Here is a 14,325-nt window from a genome sequence, read left to right as displayed (position 1 = left end):
AAAGGAGGAGGAGCCTTAAAAGAGCTCAAGATAATGTTACACACACAATCCAACACACATTTGCTCATTTTCACAGTGTGGTGTTTAGTGTTTCCTTTATCTGTTGGGTTTGAACTGCAATGATAGTTTTACTCTGTCATTACAATAATACTTTTGTGAGACATGTTTAGTTTTGTTAAAAAAACAAAGATGATGTGAAATCTGAGGCCGCTTAGAATTAAGTGTGTTACAAGTTATTCATCAAACAGTTTCTTTTTTTCTTATGTGTCTTGTGTCTGGACCCAGATGATGTCATCATAAATGTATTGAATACTGTGCAGTGTACATTGTTTCACTACACAATTATTTTTTTTCCTTTTTCTACTCCACTTATTCTTTATTGTTTGTTTTGATTAAAGTATTTGTAGCTATTTGTATAGTAATGGGCTACTTTAGATGATTTAAATATTAATAATTTTATATGCTAAATAAATCTATGACGCAATCCTAATATATCAATAGTATCGTAAGTGTTTGGCGGCCTCTACTGGAAACTTTATTCAATGACACATCTGCTCACTCGAGTCGAAGCCGGTGTTCTGACAGGATCTTGCTTCGCATGAATGTCGGTATGTCACCCTGTGAACTAAAGATAAATCTTTCAGAAAAATATACCAAGTTAAAGGATTTAGTCAGAACTACGAGTTAACACGCGATATTCACCTTACACGACGATTATATAACAAAGCTTTTCTGAGGTAACGTTACATATGAGAACCGCGGTTTTGTGTTGGTCATTCAGAGACGAAATGGATTGTTTTCACTGTAATAACTGTTTTCTGAGAGGAGGAAAAACATTTGTAGTGTCCAGCTGTGCTCATATATTTTGTCAGGACTGCATAAATACAAGTAAGTGATGGATTTACTTTGGGACTACGTGTGATTTTTACTTTTATTTACTGTCTTTTTTAGTCAGGTAACAATGCCTCATGAAAACATCGTCGTGTTTATTTGTCTTACAGAGTTTAGTGGTCAGTGCAGAGTGTGTCATGTCAACTGTAACTATCTGATAATATCTGATCAGGTGAGTGAAACTAAACTGACAAACTGCATCTACACAAGATCAATTGTGCAGTTGTGAGGCTAAATGGAGACAACGAACAACAAATTGTGACGCTTTCATTCTATAAATAAAGTCACTACCGTATATTTGAGGAGTCACAATCAAACGAGTTAATAGAGTTTATGTGATGTGTGGACAAAGTTGGTCTCTCACACCTGCTGTGAAAAGAACAATCGTTTGCAAAACATCTGACAGTCTGAGTGAACGTTTTGTTCATTTATCCGCTTTTTTCCTTCTCGTCTCTTTTGTTTCCTGCACATTTCTTTCATTTTTGTGAAGATGAAACCTCAGGAAAAGATGTTTTTCACAGATCCGGTGAAACTCCTGCAGACTCGACTGGAACATATTTCACAGGTATACGTCATTTTATCAGCCACTTATTAAATGTACTTTATTACCATTCATTTATAATCCACATGATATTGAATATTGAAGATGAAATGATCAAAGCCACACTGACATCAAGACCTGAGCAAACACAATTCTGTCTATTGAAAGTTCAGACGTGTTTCAGGTTGCTGTTTTTCAGAAAAGGCAGAAGGAACGTGTCATGGCTTTCTATAGAAGCAAGTCTGTGGAGCTGGAGCGAAGGCTTAAAGAAGTCAATGATCAGCTCTACAGGTGCTCATTCAGTGATGAATATCTGAAATAGTTTCATCGTACTTCAAAACTGCATTTTTATCTATTTGTGTTTTATTAAAGGCAAGTGTCTGAGCTGAAAAGAGAGAATGAAGAGCTCAAGAAACCTCTTTCTCAAAGGAGGGTGAGAAACATCAGTTTACTTTTGTAGATTTATTCGCTCTTGACTTTTAACTTACATTTTATTTCAATGTTCATGTGTTTTTGCTCCACACAGACGTCTCCTGGAAGGTTTCAGATTAATGGGTAATACAGATTATTGTCTATGATCATATGTGTGCTCATAATATTGTTACAGTATGTTATAACATGCATTCACAGAATTCACGTCTTTTTTCATATATAGAGGTACTCCAAGGATGACTCTTCCTGTGGCTGTGACATCACCAGGTACTAAAGCTTCATAACTCCAGAAATAAACTGCACTTATTAAAGTAAAAGACTAAACTTTATATGTTGTGTTTTTACTTTCCACAGTCACACCGCGCTCTAGAGCTCTCAGGTAGATTGTGTTGTATAATCTTAACATGTTTATTTAGTAAACCTGCTCTCCTCCAAACATTATAAAATGAACTTTTTCATTATCTTTTATCGTCACACAAGTTCTGGAGACACTTTGGAGAGATTTAGACATTCCAGACTTGGCATGACAGTGAGTTGATTTCTCTTCTTTACTCTTAGTTGTCCAGTTGTTTGTCAGTTATTGTAATAAAATCACAATCTTTATCATTTATGTCTTAGACTCCCACAGGTTCATCCATCTCTACGTCAAACATGAGTTCAATACATGAACAGACTGTCAGTAAGTCAAGTACAGATTCTATAACCTATTTTTTGCTATCATGAAGTATACATTTATGAACAGTTATTTATATTGGACGGTCTCATGGTTTACACTAATGTTCTCCTCTTGTTTTAAGGGACACCCGGCTCAGTTCACACCCCCACAAGGTAACTTTTTGTCAGATAATATAAATTATTCATATTCTGATGTATGAAAATAGAAGCTTCACGGTAAGCAATTTAACTTTCATCTGCAATTTTTAGGTCCCAACATACAACTCCAAACAACTTTCAGTTCCAGTTTTTGACTAGACCTTCACTCCAGTCTCCACGGCCATAAAACACTTATTTGTATCTTCGTATTAGAAAATCATTACATTAATATATAGCCGTTCAATTATTTACTTACAGTTAAAAAATGTAACTTACAGTCAAAAGTGGATATTGAATTGCAAATAAGAGAAAAATTATTTGCTAGTATTATAAATATAAATTTACATTCTCGTGCCGCAGTTACAGTATGGATATGAAAAAGTTATGAGATCTAATGTAAGTGAGTTTCATTCACGTTTATTTTCAAACAAAAGAGAAAAAACATTGTGAACAGAAAGATGAAGAGCAATGGTGTCTTGACAAATAAACTTTTTATCATTTACTGTCTAGTAAGAAATAGAGTGTTTTATGGTCCCACCATTATCAGCAAGTTTAATCGCAAAACTCACAACAAAGATTGTAGTTTCATAATTCTGCATATATGTATTGCATATCAAGAAATGTACTTTCCCTAACATACTGAATATACCCATTGCCCTGGTTTGCATTATTTCAATGTTGCTCGCATTTATACATTTTTATGTGCGTTAGACTAGGTAACTGTTTTATTGAAATGCTTATTCAAAACAAAGTAAAAAGACCAGAGAAATTGATCAATAGGAAAAACTCAAGTAAGTGCGGAATGTTAATGGATAGAGTTTTGTAAACGTATGGTTAATCTGTTCAGGAGGGAACTGTTACACAGTGCCGTATGCATTTACTAATAATTAAAGATTACAAAATTAGCTCTATCAATGCACTCTAAAGTAACTGGTCCAACTAAACAAAATGTCCAAACAGGGACCAAGATTCTGAAATCAAGTAACTTGTTTGTGTATCGGTGTCCGTTCTAAAAAGCAGCAATTAAAGCTATAAGAGATTTCACAAAATAACATATCAACATCATAACTAACGTCAGCCAGTGTATATACGAAAAATATTTCTTGGTGAAGGTCTGCATGTTTAATACTGCCACTTGAATAACGGATCAAATTTAACCTGATGCTACAGAAATCTACTTTTTTACATGATCGAAGATGAGCAGATTGCATGAAACTGGAGAAATTTAATACAGTTAATACGGTTTTCCAACCCTTGAAAAGAACTCACAGCAGATTGACAGACAAGTAACATGAGTACACAGTACGCAGTTTTAATATGATCAGTCGATAACATTGAGCTCTGTGTCCAGTGTATTACTGTCCTTCGAGGCAAACCAGTCTCGCACCTGTTGGTAGCTCATTTTTGACTTTCGGCAGAGCGTGTCAAGGTCTTTCTCCTGTAGAGGGCCCAGCTGCCGATAATACAGCTCTAGAGGACTGAAGTCTGTCGAATCTACTGCTGACTTCTGCATTTTTGGTATACTGTTTCCTTGTGACTTGCGTTTTCTGCTCCCGTCACTTCCTGAAGTTCCACTGGAATCCACAGCAGTCCCTCCACTTTGTGTCAACGCTATCTCTGCAAGCACTTGGTCTCGTACGTCACCGTGCACCCAACGTACATGGCCGTTTTTTACGGCATAGCGCGTGTCTCCAAACCACTGGATGACATCAGCTCGAGGCAATGATGTTAGTTCCACTATCTGCGTGTACTCTTCACTCTTTGGCCACGGGCAGCGCTGGAAGAAGTCTTTCAACATTGCCAACTGCTCCTTTGTTTTTCTTGGTCGGCCAGCTGCTGTTAACAGTAACGGTGAAGACTGGTCTGAGGGTTGTGGAGAGTTGGTTGAGGTGTTTGCTTTGACAGAGCATGCCGATTTCAATGACTGGGGCCTGACTGACTGTTTTTTAGATGGGGTTACAGAGGGGGAGGGAGTGGAATCAGGCGCAGCCGGCTCTGGAGGTGTCATACACTGTCTCTCACTGTCCACTTCACTTTTGACTTCATCGTTATTCTGAATGTCGTCATCTTCCTGGAATTTTTTCACATCTAATGCCGGTGCTCCATCTTCAAACGCCTCTAGAGTATTCGACAGGAATAGCTGGAAAAACTGAGAGTCCTTTGTCCGATTTTTTCGCGTCCCCTTCAAATGAGCCTTTTCCTTGCTTTCGCTTGCCTTGGGGTGCTGCATGGTTGTCAGCTTTTTAGTAGTGAGGGAAAGAGGCTGAACCTCCTGAGACGAAGGACTGGACGTGGTTTCATTTGCTCCTTTAGTAGCATGCAAGGACGTCAAGCCCGAAGACCCCCTACCGTTTCGCAGCTGGTACCGACTGTCGCTGAACCATTTCCGAATATCATTACGTGTTAGGCATGTCTCCTCTTGTAGCCGTTGGAGCTCAGACTCATCAGGCCAGTTCTCCCGGAGGAAACTTTTACGCAAGGCGGCTAACTGGGCTTTAGACTTTTTGTAGCGGCTGTGCCGTGGCTGCTCAGATCCAACTGAAGACACCACCGGAGTCGGCGGAGTGGCAGCTTGAGGTGTTTCCGACACTTCCACCGGTTGGCGGTAATAGTATGAATCCTGAGGAGCGGGAAGAGATGAACGAAACCGTAAAGCAGCAGGAGAGAGCTTTGTTGGTTGCGGGCTTTCAATTTTATGTCTTTTGTGAGGCATCTGTGGACTGTTTGTTAGATCTTCAACATGAGCAACTGGCATGCCGTCCGTTTCTTTAAGATCATCAGATTCGTTTTTTCTCTTTGCCCTGCTTTCCTTGTGTTCAGTCTCGCTGATAAGTTGGGGCCTCGCCAGCTTTAGCCGCGTCTCCTCAATATCCTCAGACGCCCAGCTGATGCCATACTTGACGCGCTGTACCATGAACCAGACTTTTACTTTATCGAGTGGAAGAGCACACACGCGGGCCAGGGTGCTGACCTCTTGAGATGTCGGGTAAGGAAAGACATTGAAGGCCTGTACCAGCTCGGGTATGGAATCCAGCTCACGTGTTTGATCCGACTGAGTCCACACCAGCTTCAGTCCTTCAGATACCAGTGGAAGACATATTACGGAGTTATGATTGGTGCTGAAGCTCGCCGCCGCACTGCCATTGCTCTCTCGCGGCTTGCGATTGGAGGGGCTCAGAGGTTCCTTTCCAATGGAGTTGTGGTGTGGGGGTGACTTCTGCTGCCGCGGACTGCCGAGGTTCCCATCTTGTCTCTTGAACAGCACTCCTCTTGGAGTGATAACTTTTAGGTCATGGTCACTGTGCGTCGCCATCAGAGTTCTCACACAGCTGCAGACTGTAAGGGAGACAAAGAAACATGCGTTATATGACAATGAACGTAACCTCAAACCCAGTTACAATGAGGCCATGTCCTCAGCGTTTTTACACGATGTGGAAAACCTGCTTGATCTTCATGCATGTAATTTGTGAAGGGTAAAGAGTTTGGAATGTTAGGGGGGTTGTGGGCTGTTTGTGGTCGATGGGTACTTGGATGGTGTGGAGGGGGTTAACGGGTGGGGTTCCGGTCTGTTTTTTGGTCAGCCCAACCTACAATGGAATTTGTTCGGTTCATTTGCAAACTGTAGTGCTTAACTTTCGGAATTGACGGCATTATTGATTACCATCACACAACAGGCCACAGACTCGCAAGACTTGCTTGTGACGTTCACGAGACAAACTGCACGAAAGTCATTAAACCGTCGCTTTTCAGCCAACTCTACAGTCTGGCCATTGACTTTCCTCTCTAAAGTTGAAAGAAGGACAGATGTCACCCCCTTCCCCCTGTTTTTCACTTCCACACATTAGCCTTTTATTAAAGCCTGTCGTATACTCTCCGGCAGTGCACACCCAACCCCCACTTCGGCAGACTTGAGCAAAAGAGAAATGGGGGGCCTGCCCTTCACCGCTCACTTGCCCCTTTCCAGCGCACGTAATGGTCCACTTCCCCCATTTGTCTAACCCCATATAGAAGTGAGTTTAACCTTCCAACAGACGGTAAAGGACCAGTGCAAGCATGTCTCGATTAAAAGATGACTCAAGTCATATTGGTCAAACCAGATTTGTTTGAATACTTAACATGACACAGTCTAACCTGTCTCGTATGTCTTGCTGGTTTTGTGCATCTTGCATTGCATGAAATAGTGTCCAAAACTGCAAACGTACTTTACTCTTTAAACAAATTCTCACATCGGTGGGATTTGTCCTGGCCAGATCAACTCAACTACGGACGGTCACCTTCGAGTTTCAGCTTATTCGCGTGGAAAAATGAACTGTGAACGATGGAAATAAACCTTGGCAACAGTTTGTTTGGTTAGTGACACAGACCTGCGTGAGCACGGTTAGGCAACGCTGCTTGGAAAAGTGTTTCCAATGTTAAGCAATTTCCCACTATACGCAACCAACTGGCCAGCCATCAACTTGACAGAATAAATTCCCGACCGCCTGCGGTGACCTCATTCATCAGAGGGTGACTTACAATGACGCGTCTGAGCGTCAAGTCCCTGAAGCTGGCGAGATATTTCACCACACAAATATATTTACCGTGTGAACTCAGGCATAATGGGACACTTCTTGACAGTCGCCTTGTTGTAAAAGTGTTCCAGTTGTCCTGAATCCACCAAACATTTCGTACGTAGCAAGTGTATAAACAGCATACATTTAGTAAACACTAACCTATATTTAAACATTTCCAAGTAGTTTATAAACACAACAAAATGTTCATGACATCCAGATAAACTCCGTTAGATTGTACTCAAATTGCGTCAACAGCACGATGTTTGTCCATGAGCTCTATAATCAGCTTATCTGAAGAACTTTTGACGCAGGTCGCGGGGTGTCTGAGATCACGACTGTCTAAGTACATGTAACAAAAGAAAAAACATTAAGCAGGTGTAAGGGCCATTATGAGCTAATGATACTTTTATACGAGACACGAGTTCAAGCCACAGCAGTGTTTTGTCCACAGGCGATTATATTCGCTCTTTTGTGGCGTTGGGTGCCGCACAGGCGCACTCGTTTGGTTACGCTTCAGTAACGCGCATAAACAAACTCGGTGTTAAATGGCCACACAGTTGTCCCACCGACACGCACGTTCCCCTTTAAATCTCCCTCGAAAACAAGCGTTACAAATAACGCGAACACACGAAGAGATGCGAAACAACACTGTGCGAAGCCATTGCGTGGCTTCACGGAGGCGATTCCGAGCTTCGGAAACACTTAACTGTGATCGAGACGCGATGGAAACGCTTCCAAACTTTACGGAGGTAAACCGTGTAGCGGCCGGAGCGAAGCCTTTTAAAACAACTCACCGCTTTAATGTCCCACGAGGCCGTGTGTAGATACGCCACTTCAGCTGGCCTGTTTTGTCCGACGTCCGCTTTTGTTCTGGAAACCCCAAAGTGTTTTTCGCCTGTCCGGTCAGACTGAGAGGATCAGGAGCTTCGGACCAGCCCCCTCTTTCTCACGCAGTGACGGTGCCGTGAATGTGCGGGTCCAATCCGGTAAAGAGAGGAACGGGAGGAGGAGCTCTTCCCATCTGGGATGCGATTACCATGTGAATACTACTACACATGTTTTTGGCCATTCACAGGTACTGATGCAACAACATTACGCGCTGGTCTGATGGAAAGCGAGTGACTTGAAAGTAAACAAAAACACCGACACAAAAGTGTATAGTAGCATTAAAGTTTGTATTTATTCCGATTTTTTTAGTATACGTGCATACACAATACGTTTTGTTTCCTTTAAATTGAACTTAAATGTTTGTTGCCGTCAAATGATCAATCGCGATGAATCACAATAATATATTCTGCGCGTATTATTTTTGTATTTATAAACAAATGCATATACATACATATATTTAAGAAAAATATGAAAATTAATATACATTTATATGTAATTTCAATGATTGATTAATATAAATAAATACATGTAAATGTTTCCTAATGTAAACATGTGCATGTATGTGTATGTTTTTGATGTATGTGTATGACACATATATTATGTAAACACAAACTTTTATTCTGGATGCGATTAATCATTTGACAGCCCTAATTAAAATACGTTTTCGGTTTGTTAAACTTGATAAAGTAGTACATAAAAAGTGTTCTCAACAACAGTAAACATCTCGAACATGAGAAATGTACACAAACAATTTTTGTTTCTAATTGAAATGTAATGCGTGATAATATTTTAATATTAAGAAATTAAGCAAAAAACTCTGCAAAAAGCGAGGAGGATTACACTTTAATAAAATAAAATAAAAATTATTTGGAATTAAATGCTCACGTGCATAATAAGGTAACCAGTACATAACCCGGAATGTCATTTTTTAATTGTATTTTGACTACCTAAAGACATTTTTTTCCATCCTTAAACCAATCTGGTGTAAAAATCTTCTTTTGGCCGCCGGCACCATCATCCTGTATCTGCACTGATGCATGTCAGAATTTGCCATTAGCAAGATTCAACATGAAGCGAGGCACTCTGATGAATGAAGGTGTGATAATGGATAGCCAGGACATATAGGGTATTTGAGAAACCATGAACTTCAGAGAGGTGTAGTCCACCACACTGCGGCCTGGAAAGACAAGGAATGCATCAAACACAGCGTGTAGGATTTCATTTTCACCGTCTATCTACCGCTACAGAACTTTCAGTACCATCAATGTCCTTTAATCCATAGCGCCGAGCCAGATCACAGGTCATCAGCACTTTCCCAGTCATTGACATGAGATTCTTATCTGTGTGTCAGCGAGCAGCAGAAGGTAACATGTCAATAAACATAAAAGCATGAACATTTAAAAATTTTAATCACTCCTTTAATCTGAAGAAAAACCAACCTTTGGCGAGCTCAACTATGCATCTTCCACTGAGCTCTGTGGTCTCACCATTCGCGAAAACCTCCTTGAACTGAGAAAGAGAAATTGTGAACAAGTATTAAAAAAGCATGTCTTGATAAAGTCATTTTTATGTGTATAGTGCTTTTAACGGGTCCATTTATTTTCAAAATGCCTATTTATTCAAATAGATGTGTCATAGAGGGACCAACATTGACATGAACTAGACTTTGCTGAGGAAGCCTGTTCTCCTCCTGCATTTACACAAATGTGTCCCTGGACAGCAAAACCAGTTTTAAGGATCAATTTTTCGAAATTGAAATTTTTACATCATCTGAAAGCTGAAAAAGTAATTTTTCTATTGATATATGGTTTGTTAGGGTAGGACGACATCTGGCAGAACAACAACTGTTTACAAAGCTGGAATTTGAGGGAGAAAAAAAAGCAAAATATTGAGAAAATCGCCTTTGAAGTTGTTTATCTGAAGCACTGTAGGTCATCCACTCACAAAATTAAGTTTTTATATATTCAAGGTAGGAAATATATTCAATATCTTTATGGAACATGATCTTTACTTAATATCCTAATGATTGTGGCAAAAAGAAAAATCGTTAATGTTCACCCCTACAATGTATTTTTGGCGATTATTAAAAATGTTCCCGTGCTACTTCAGGCTGGTTTTGTGATCCAGGGTCACAAATATCATCTAATTACGTTTGTCTAGGTAAAGCTGTGTTTATCAAGTAAATAAAACAACACTATTATTTATTATGCTGGTTAGACGATATGACTAATGCATTTGTATGCAAACGCCAAACACACATGGCTTACTTTGGGATCCATCCCTGTAGAGGAATCGTCCTGAGACACATACTGTGAAACCAACTCCGTCTGAACAGCTCCGGGCCAAAGGCTAACAGACGCCACACCTCTCTTTTTCAGCTCTATTGCTGTATCTGCTGCCATTCTGTCACACTACAGACAAGAAAAAAAATGGTATATTTGTGTAGTTTCAGTATTTTCAAGCACCAGTACTGTGTTATGATACCGCATACATATCATAATATGATGTTATATGCACGGACTCACAGCGGCCTTGCCGACCCCGTAGGCTACGTTAAAGAGATAGCGCAGACCACCCATGGATGATATGAACACGATCAAACCGCTGCCTTGAGCCACCATCATCCTGGCGGCGTACACCGAGCAGAAATAGTGACCCCTGTGAAAGCACAGGGACCTCTGATATGACTCCAAAAGAATGGGCGTGAATGAAAATGTATTTATGAGAAGATTTCCGGAGATCATCTGTTTCGAATGTCAAATGAAGTGTACCTGAGACCCGTATTGTTGATGGTGTCCCAAATACCGGGATCCACCTCCCAGAATTTATTTCCCATGTTTTCGAAAATAACCTACACGTAGAGATAAAGAACTCTCTTTGCACAACGAAGGATGAAGGTCATGCAGCAATATAATAAATACACAAATAATTGAAAGAAAACACAGTTCATCAAAGAGAAAGTAAGGCTGACCTGTACACCAGCATACGCATTATTCACCAAGACGTCAAGTCTGCCATTCTGCTCGCGCTGAACACGTTCAAACAGCTCCTTGATGTCATCCTCTTTAGATGAATCACACACTACTGGCAGACACTGGCCTCCTCGCTCCGTCACCTGTAATACAAGATTTTTCGACCGAAAGTCAGTCTTGTGACGTCTAATAATTCATTCCTCCACAAGGTGTCCCGTGCAAGTGTTGACAGACAAGTCAAACTTTCCCACAGCCAGCATTGATATGTTATTCTGGTCCTGGGATATGGCTCGGATCCCTTTTTTATTAGATAAAAGTCTATTGGATTTTAGATTTACTCTTTCATCACCGTTGACGAGTTATTTCCTCATTTAAAAAAATGTTCATAACGGAATCGGTGTTTGTACTGTTAAACAGCTGGTGTCGCTGTTACACACCTTTGGAAATACAACAGAAGCTTTGAACCTAGAACATATATGTTTTATCTGTTTTTTATTATTGTTCTGTGTTGAGTCTTTGCCCAAAACATGTTACTTGTCTCTAAGGGGTGATAAAAAAAGAACAGGATATGTGACCCTGGACAACAAAACCAGTCTTATGGGTCAATTTTTCAAAATTGAGATTTTGACATAATCTGAAATCTTAGTTTTCTATTAATGTATGAGTTGTTAGAATATGAAAGTATCTGGCTGAGATACAACCGTTTAAAACTCTGGATTCTGAGAGTGCAAAAAAATCAAAATGTTGAGAAAATTGTCTTTGAAGTTGTTAATCAGAGGCGCTGTAGCAGGCCGTCCACTCACAAAAATAAAGTTTTTGTATTACAAAATATCTTCATTGAACATGATCTTTACTTAATATCCTTGTGACTTTGGGAATAAAAGAAAAATAGATAATTTTGACCCATACAACGGATTTTTGTCTTTTAATAAAAATCTTCCCGTTGGATTACTGGAACCAGTAAGACTTGTTTTTGATCCAGGGTCACATATAAGAATACAGTTTCTTTTGTTTGAAATCTGAGACCCTGTTCTTTCATTTGATATATTGTCCATAAATTAAGTACAGAAAATGTACCGTGAGACATCAAAATTGAGTGAAAATGTCAAAAAACACTGGCAACTTTTTTTTGGAAGGCTGGCGGGGAAAGAGTTAAGTTTCATCACTTCCACAAGTTATGTGTGAACTGCAATACTTATGGTTTCAGACCTCGGCCGCTGTCTGCTTCAGAGTCTTTTCCTGTCGACCGGTGATGTACACAGTGGCACCAGCTTCAGATAACTGAAGAGCAATACCTCGTCCAATCCCTCTGGACGCACCGGTCACCACACAAATACACCCAGACAGCGCCATCTGAGAGAATCAAGATTGGCATGAAAAAAACACTGAAAAATATTCAAATACACAAATACAGATTATGATTAAAAAGTATGAATATATAAACATCTCAATATAAACAGAAAAAGAGCAAGAGCAAAGAACTGTAAGTTCACAGTGAAGCTGTCAAAGTGAACCCACGAGAGCCCGCCACCCTGTGGCCACAGATGTGCACTGCACGCTCACGCTTCTTTCACAACCACATTGGCATTTATTCAGCAAAACGTCTACGCACACAAACTAGTACTAAATCCAACAATCGTTAACATCTTCGAAACATGTTTGACGTAACGGAGACGGGATCACGTCCGCGCAATATATTGAATATGTGCACACACCGTGACATGCGAACATAATACGTAACTTAATACGTTAACTGAACGCAACAACAACAGACCGCGATCACCTCACCTCAGTTTATCCGTCGCCAAACGTTATGTGTCAGTCAGGAGATGTAATGAAATCTACTGTCGTGTGAAACGAACTACGAACTACAGATAAGACTGTTGTGTGCGTGTGTGTGTGTGTGAGAGAGAATGTGTGTGTTTGTGGCGAACCTCACAATTCCCGTAATACGTCTAATATAAGGACAATATTTTGGCAAACAACGCACATCACTTTCAACATACATCATACATCGTTTGCTGACTCAAATTTAGATATAAAAATCAAATTTAGGCTTTTTACAATTCTTAACCACATTCAATCAAGTAAAGTTAACTTGTTTAAGTAATATCAACTCGGCCCAAACTTTAAAAAAGTAAAAATGACTTTTGGTTGCAGGCCTACTTGAAAATTGAATTCAGCAAATGTTTCTTTTACAGTAACCACACTTTCCGCTTCCTGTATTTTCATCATCACATGTGAGCAACTGTCATTGGTCAAGCGACTTAGAAAAACCTCAGTCACCAAATCCGTATGAATCCTTGAAATAATATTCTTTGCACATTCAGTGACATGAGAGAGAATGACTTTCCTCATAACGTGCAAGAGAAGAAATCAAACCTTTCGTCATTTTTACTGACCGCTGTCATGTTCACAATATTCTTAAAATTCTTAATAATGTAAGTGATTCATGTCTCTATGTGAACTTAATTTATTTCAGCTGTCAGATAATTTTTTTCATCCAACATATAGTTGTGTCAAATTAAAGCCAATACAGACTGTCCCTTTGCACTCACCGTAGTTCAGCCGCCCTGATAAATTCTGCAAATGCTGTGATCTGATTATTTTGATTAATTTGAAGGCACTGATTCATGTCAGAGTCTGAGCAGCTTAATATACTCTACAGTACACTGAAGCAATTAGTCGGCTGTTAATGTTGCAGTGTATTATGGGTAATGTTTTGTTATGTCATCCTCTGTCAGGAGTGTTGCATCATTACAGGTGCTTGAGTGACGAGTTACTGTTAATGAATTCTTTAGTTTGTTCTGATAATACAAAACAAATGAAAGAAGGATTAGAGTTCTGATCAAGATATTTAATGAGAACTTGAGGTTTTAAGAAAAAAAATGTGTTAAAAAAATGTCAAAAATAAAATAATAAAATAGCTTGACTAGATCTGTGATAACAATTGACCAGAGGTGACTAATAAAAGAGGGTTGCCGATCACACTGCAGCTTTTTTTAACGTTTTGTCATCCTTTGTTGTGTGTTTTTTGTTTGTTTGTGAAATGAACTCAACTGTTGATTTCAGGGACTAGTTAAGATTGTCAACGTTACTTAAATATGTCGTGTAAAAGTAACTCAATTGTTGTTTATTGATATTAACAAGTTAAAAAAATTGGCCATTGTGTTTTAAAATAAACTGTGTGGAATCACAAAGTAAATCCAACTAAATTTTTTTGTTTTTGACATTC

General features: G+C 39.5%; 3 protein-coding genes across 6 annotated transcripts; 1 reads left to right on the top strand and 2 right to left on the bottom strand.

Annotated features, from left to right (window-relative positions):
- The first annotated feature begins 511 nt into the window (after window positions 1-511).
- On the top strand, window positions 512-3,179 carry LOC130417651 (RING finger protein 212B-like). 3 transcript variants are annotated; one of them, XM_056743338.1, is made up of 13 exons: window positions 512-608; window positions 782-888; window positions 1,002-1,063; window positions 1,382-1,456; window positions 1,617-1,723; window positions 1,805-1,865; window positions 1,959-1,987; window positions 2,088-2,131; window positions 2,219-2,243; window positions 2,345-2,393; window positions 2,483-2,543; window positions 2,662-2,692; window positions 2,789-3,179. In XM_056743338.1, exons 2-13 carry the CDS (start codon window positions 789-791, stop codon window positions 2,862-2,864), a joined length of 720 nt encoding a protein of 239 aa, XP_056599316.1. In that variant the 5' UTR covers window positions 512-608; window positions 782-788; the 3' UTR covers window positions 2,865-3,179. The 3 variants fall into 3 exon arrangements, with proteins under 3 accessions (XP_056599316.1, XP_056599315.1, XP_056599314.1); XM_056743337.1 differs by having other exon boundaries at window positions 534-888; window positions 1,632-1,723; XM_056743336.1 differs by having other exon boundaries at window positions 539-888.
- Window positions 3,075-8,295, bottom strand: homeza (homeobox and leucine zipper encoding a). Its single transcript, XM_056743333.1, has 2 exons — window positions 8,025-8,295; window positions 3,075-6,013 (listed from the first exon to the last, which is right to left on the bottom strand). Exon 2 carries the CDS (start codon window positions 5,988-5,990, stop codon window positions 3,999-4,001), a length of 1,992 nt encoding a protein of 663 aa, XP_056599311.1. The 5' UTR covers window positions 5,991-6,013; window positions 8,025-8,295; the 3' UTR covers window positions 3,075-3,998.
- Window positions 8,296-8,715: 420 nt separating this feature from the next.
- On the bottom strand, window positions 8,716-13,023 carry dhrs1 (dehydrogenase/reductase (SDR family) member 1). 2 transcript variants are annotated; one of them, XM_056743334.1, is made up of 9 exons: window positions 12,879-13,023; window positions 12,300-12,443; window positions 11,090-11,233; window positions 10,890-10,969; window positions 10,644-10,776; window positions 10,386-10,529; window positions 9,558-9,627; window positions 9,378-9,458; window positions 8,716-9,295 (listed from the first exon to the last, which is right to left on the bottom strand). In XM_056743334.1, exons 2-9 carry the CDS (start codon window positions 12,441-12,443, stop codon window positions 9,159-9,161), a joined length of 933 nt encoding a protein of 310 aa, XP_056599312.1. In that variant the 5' UTR covers window positions 12,879-13,023; the 3' UTR covers window positions 8,716-9,158. The 2 variants fall into 2 exon arrangements, with proteins under 2 accessions (XP_056599312.1, XP_056599313.1); XM_056743335.1 differs by having other exon boundaries at window positions 12,300-12,475; window positions 12,879-13,022.
- Window positions 13,024-14,325: the final 1,302 nt, after the last annotated feature.

This window comes from Triplophysa dalaica, chromosome 3 (assembly GCF_015846415.1).
Source record: "Triplophysa dalaica isolate WHDGS20190420 chromosome 3, ASM1584641v1, whole genome shotgun sequence".
Taxonomy (NCBI): Eukaryota; Metazoa; Chordata; class Actinopteri; order Cypriniformes; family Nemacheilidae; genus Triplophysa; species Triplophysa dalaica.
The sequence above is the reverse complement of the archived record's forward strand: the minus strand, read 5'-3'. Positions and strand labels throughout refer to the sequence as shown.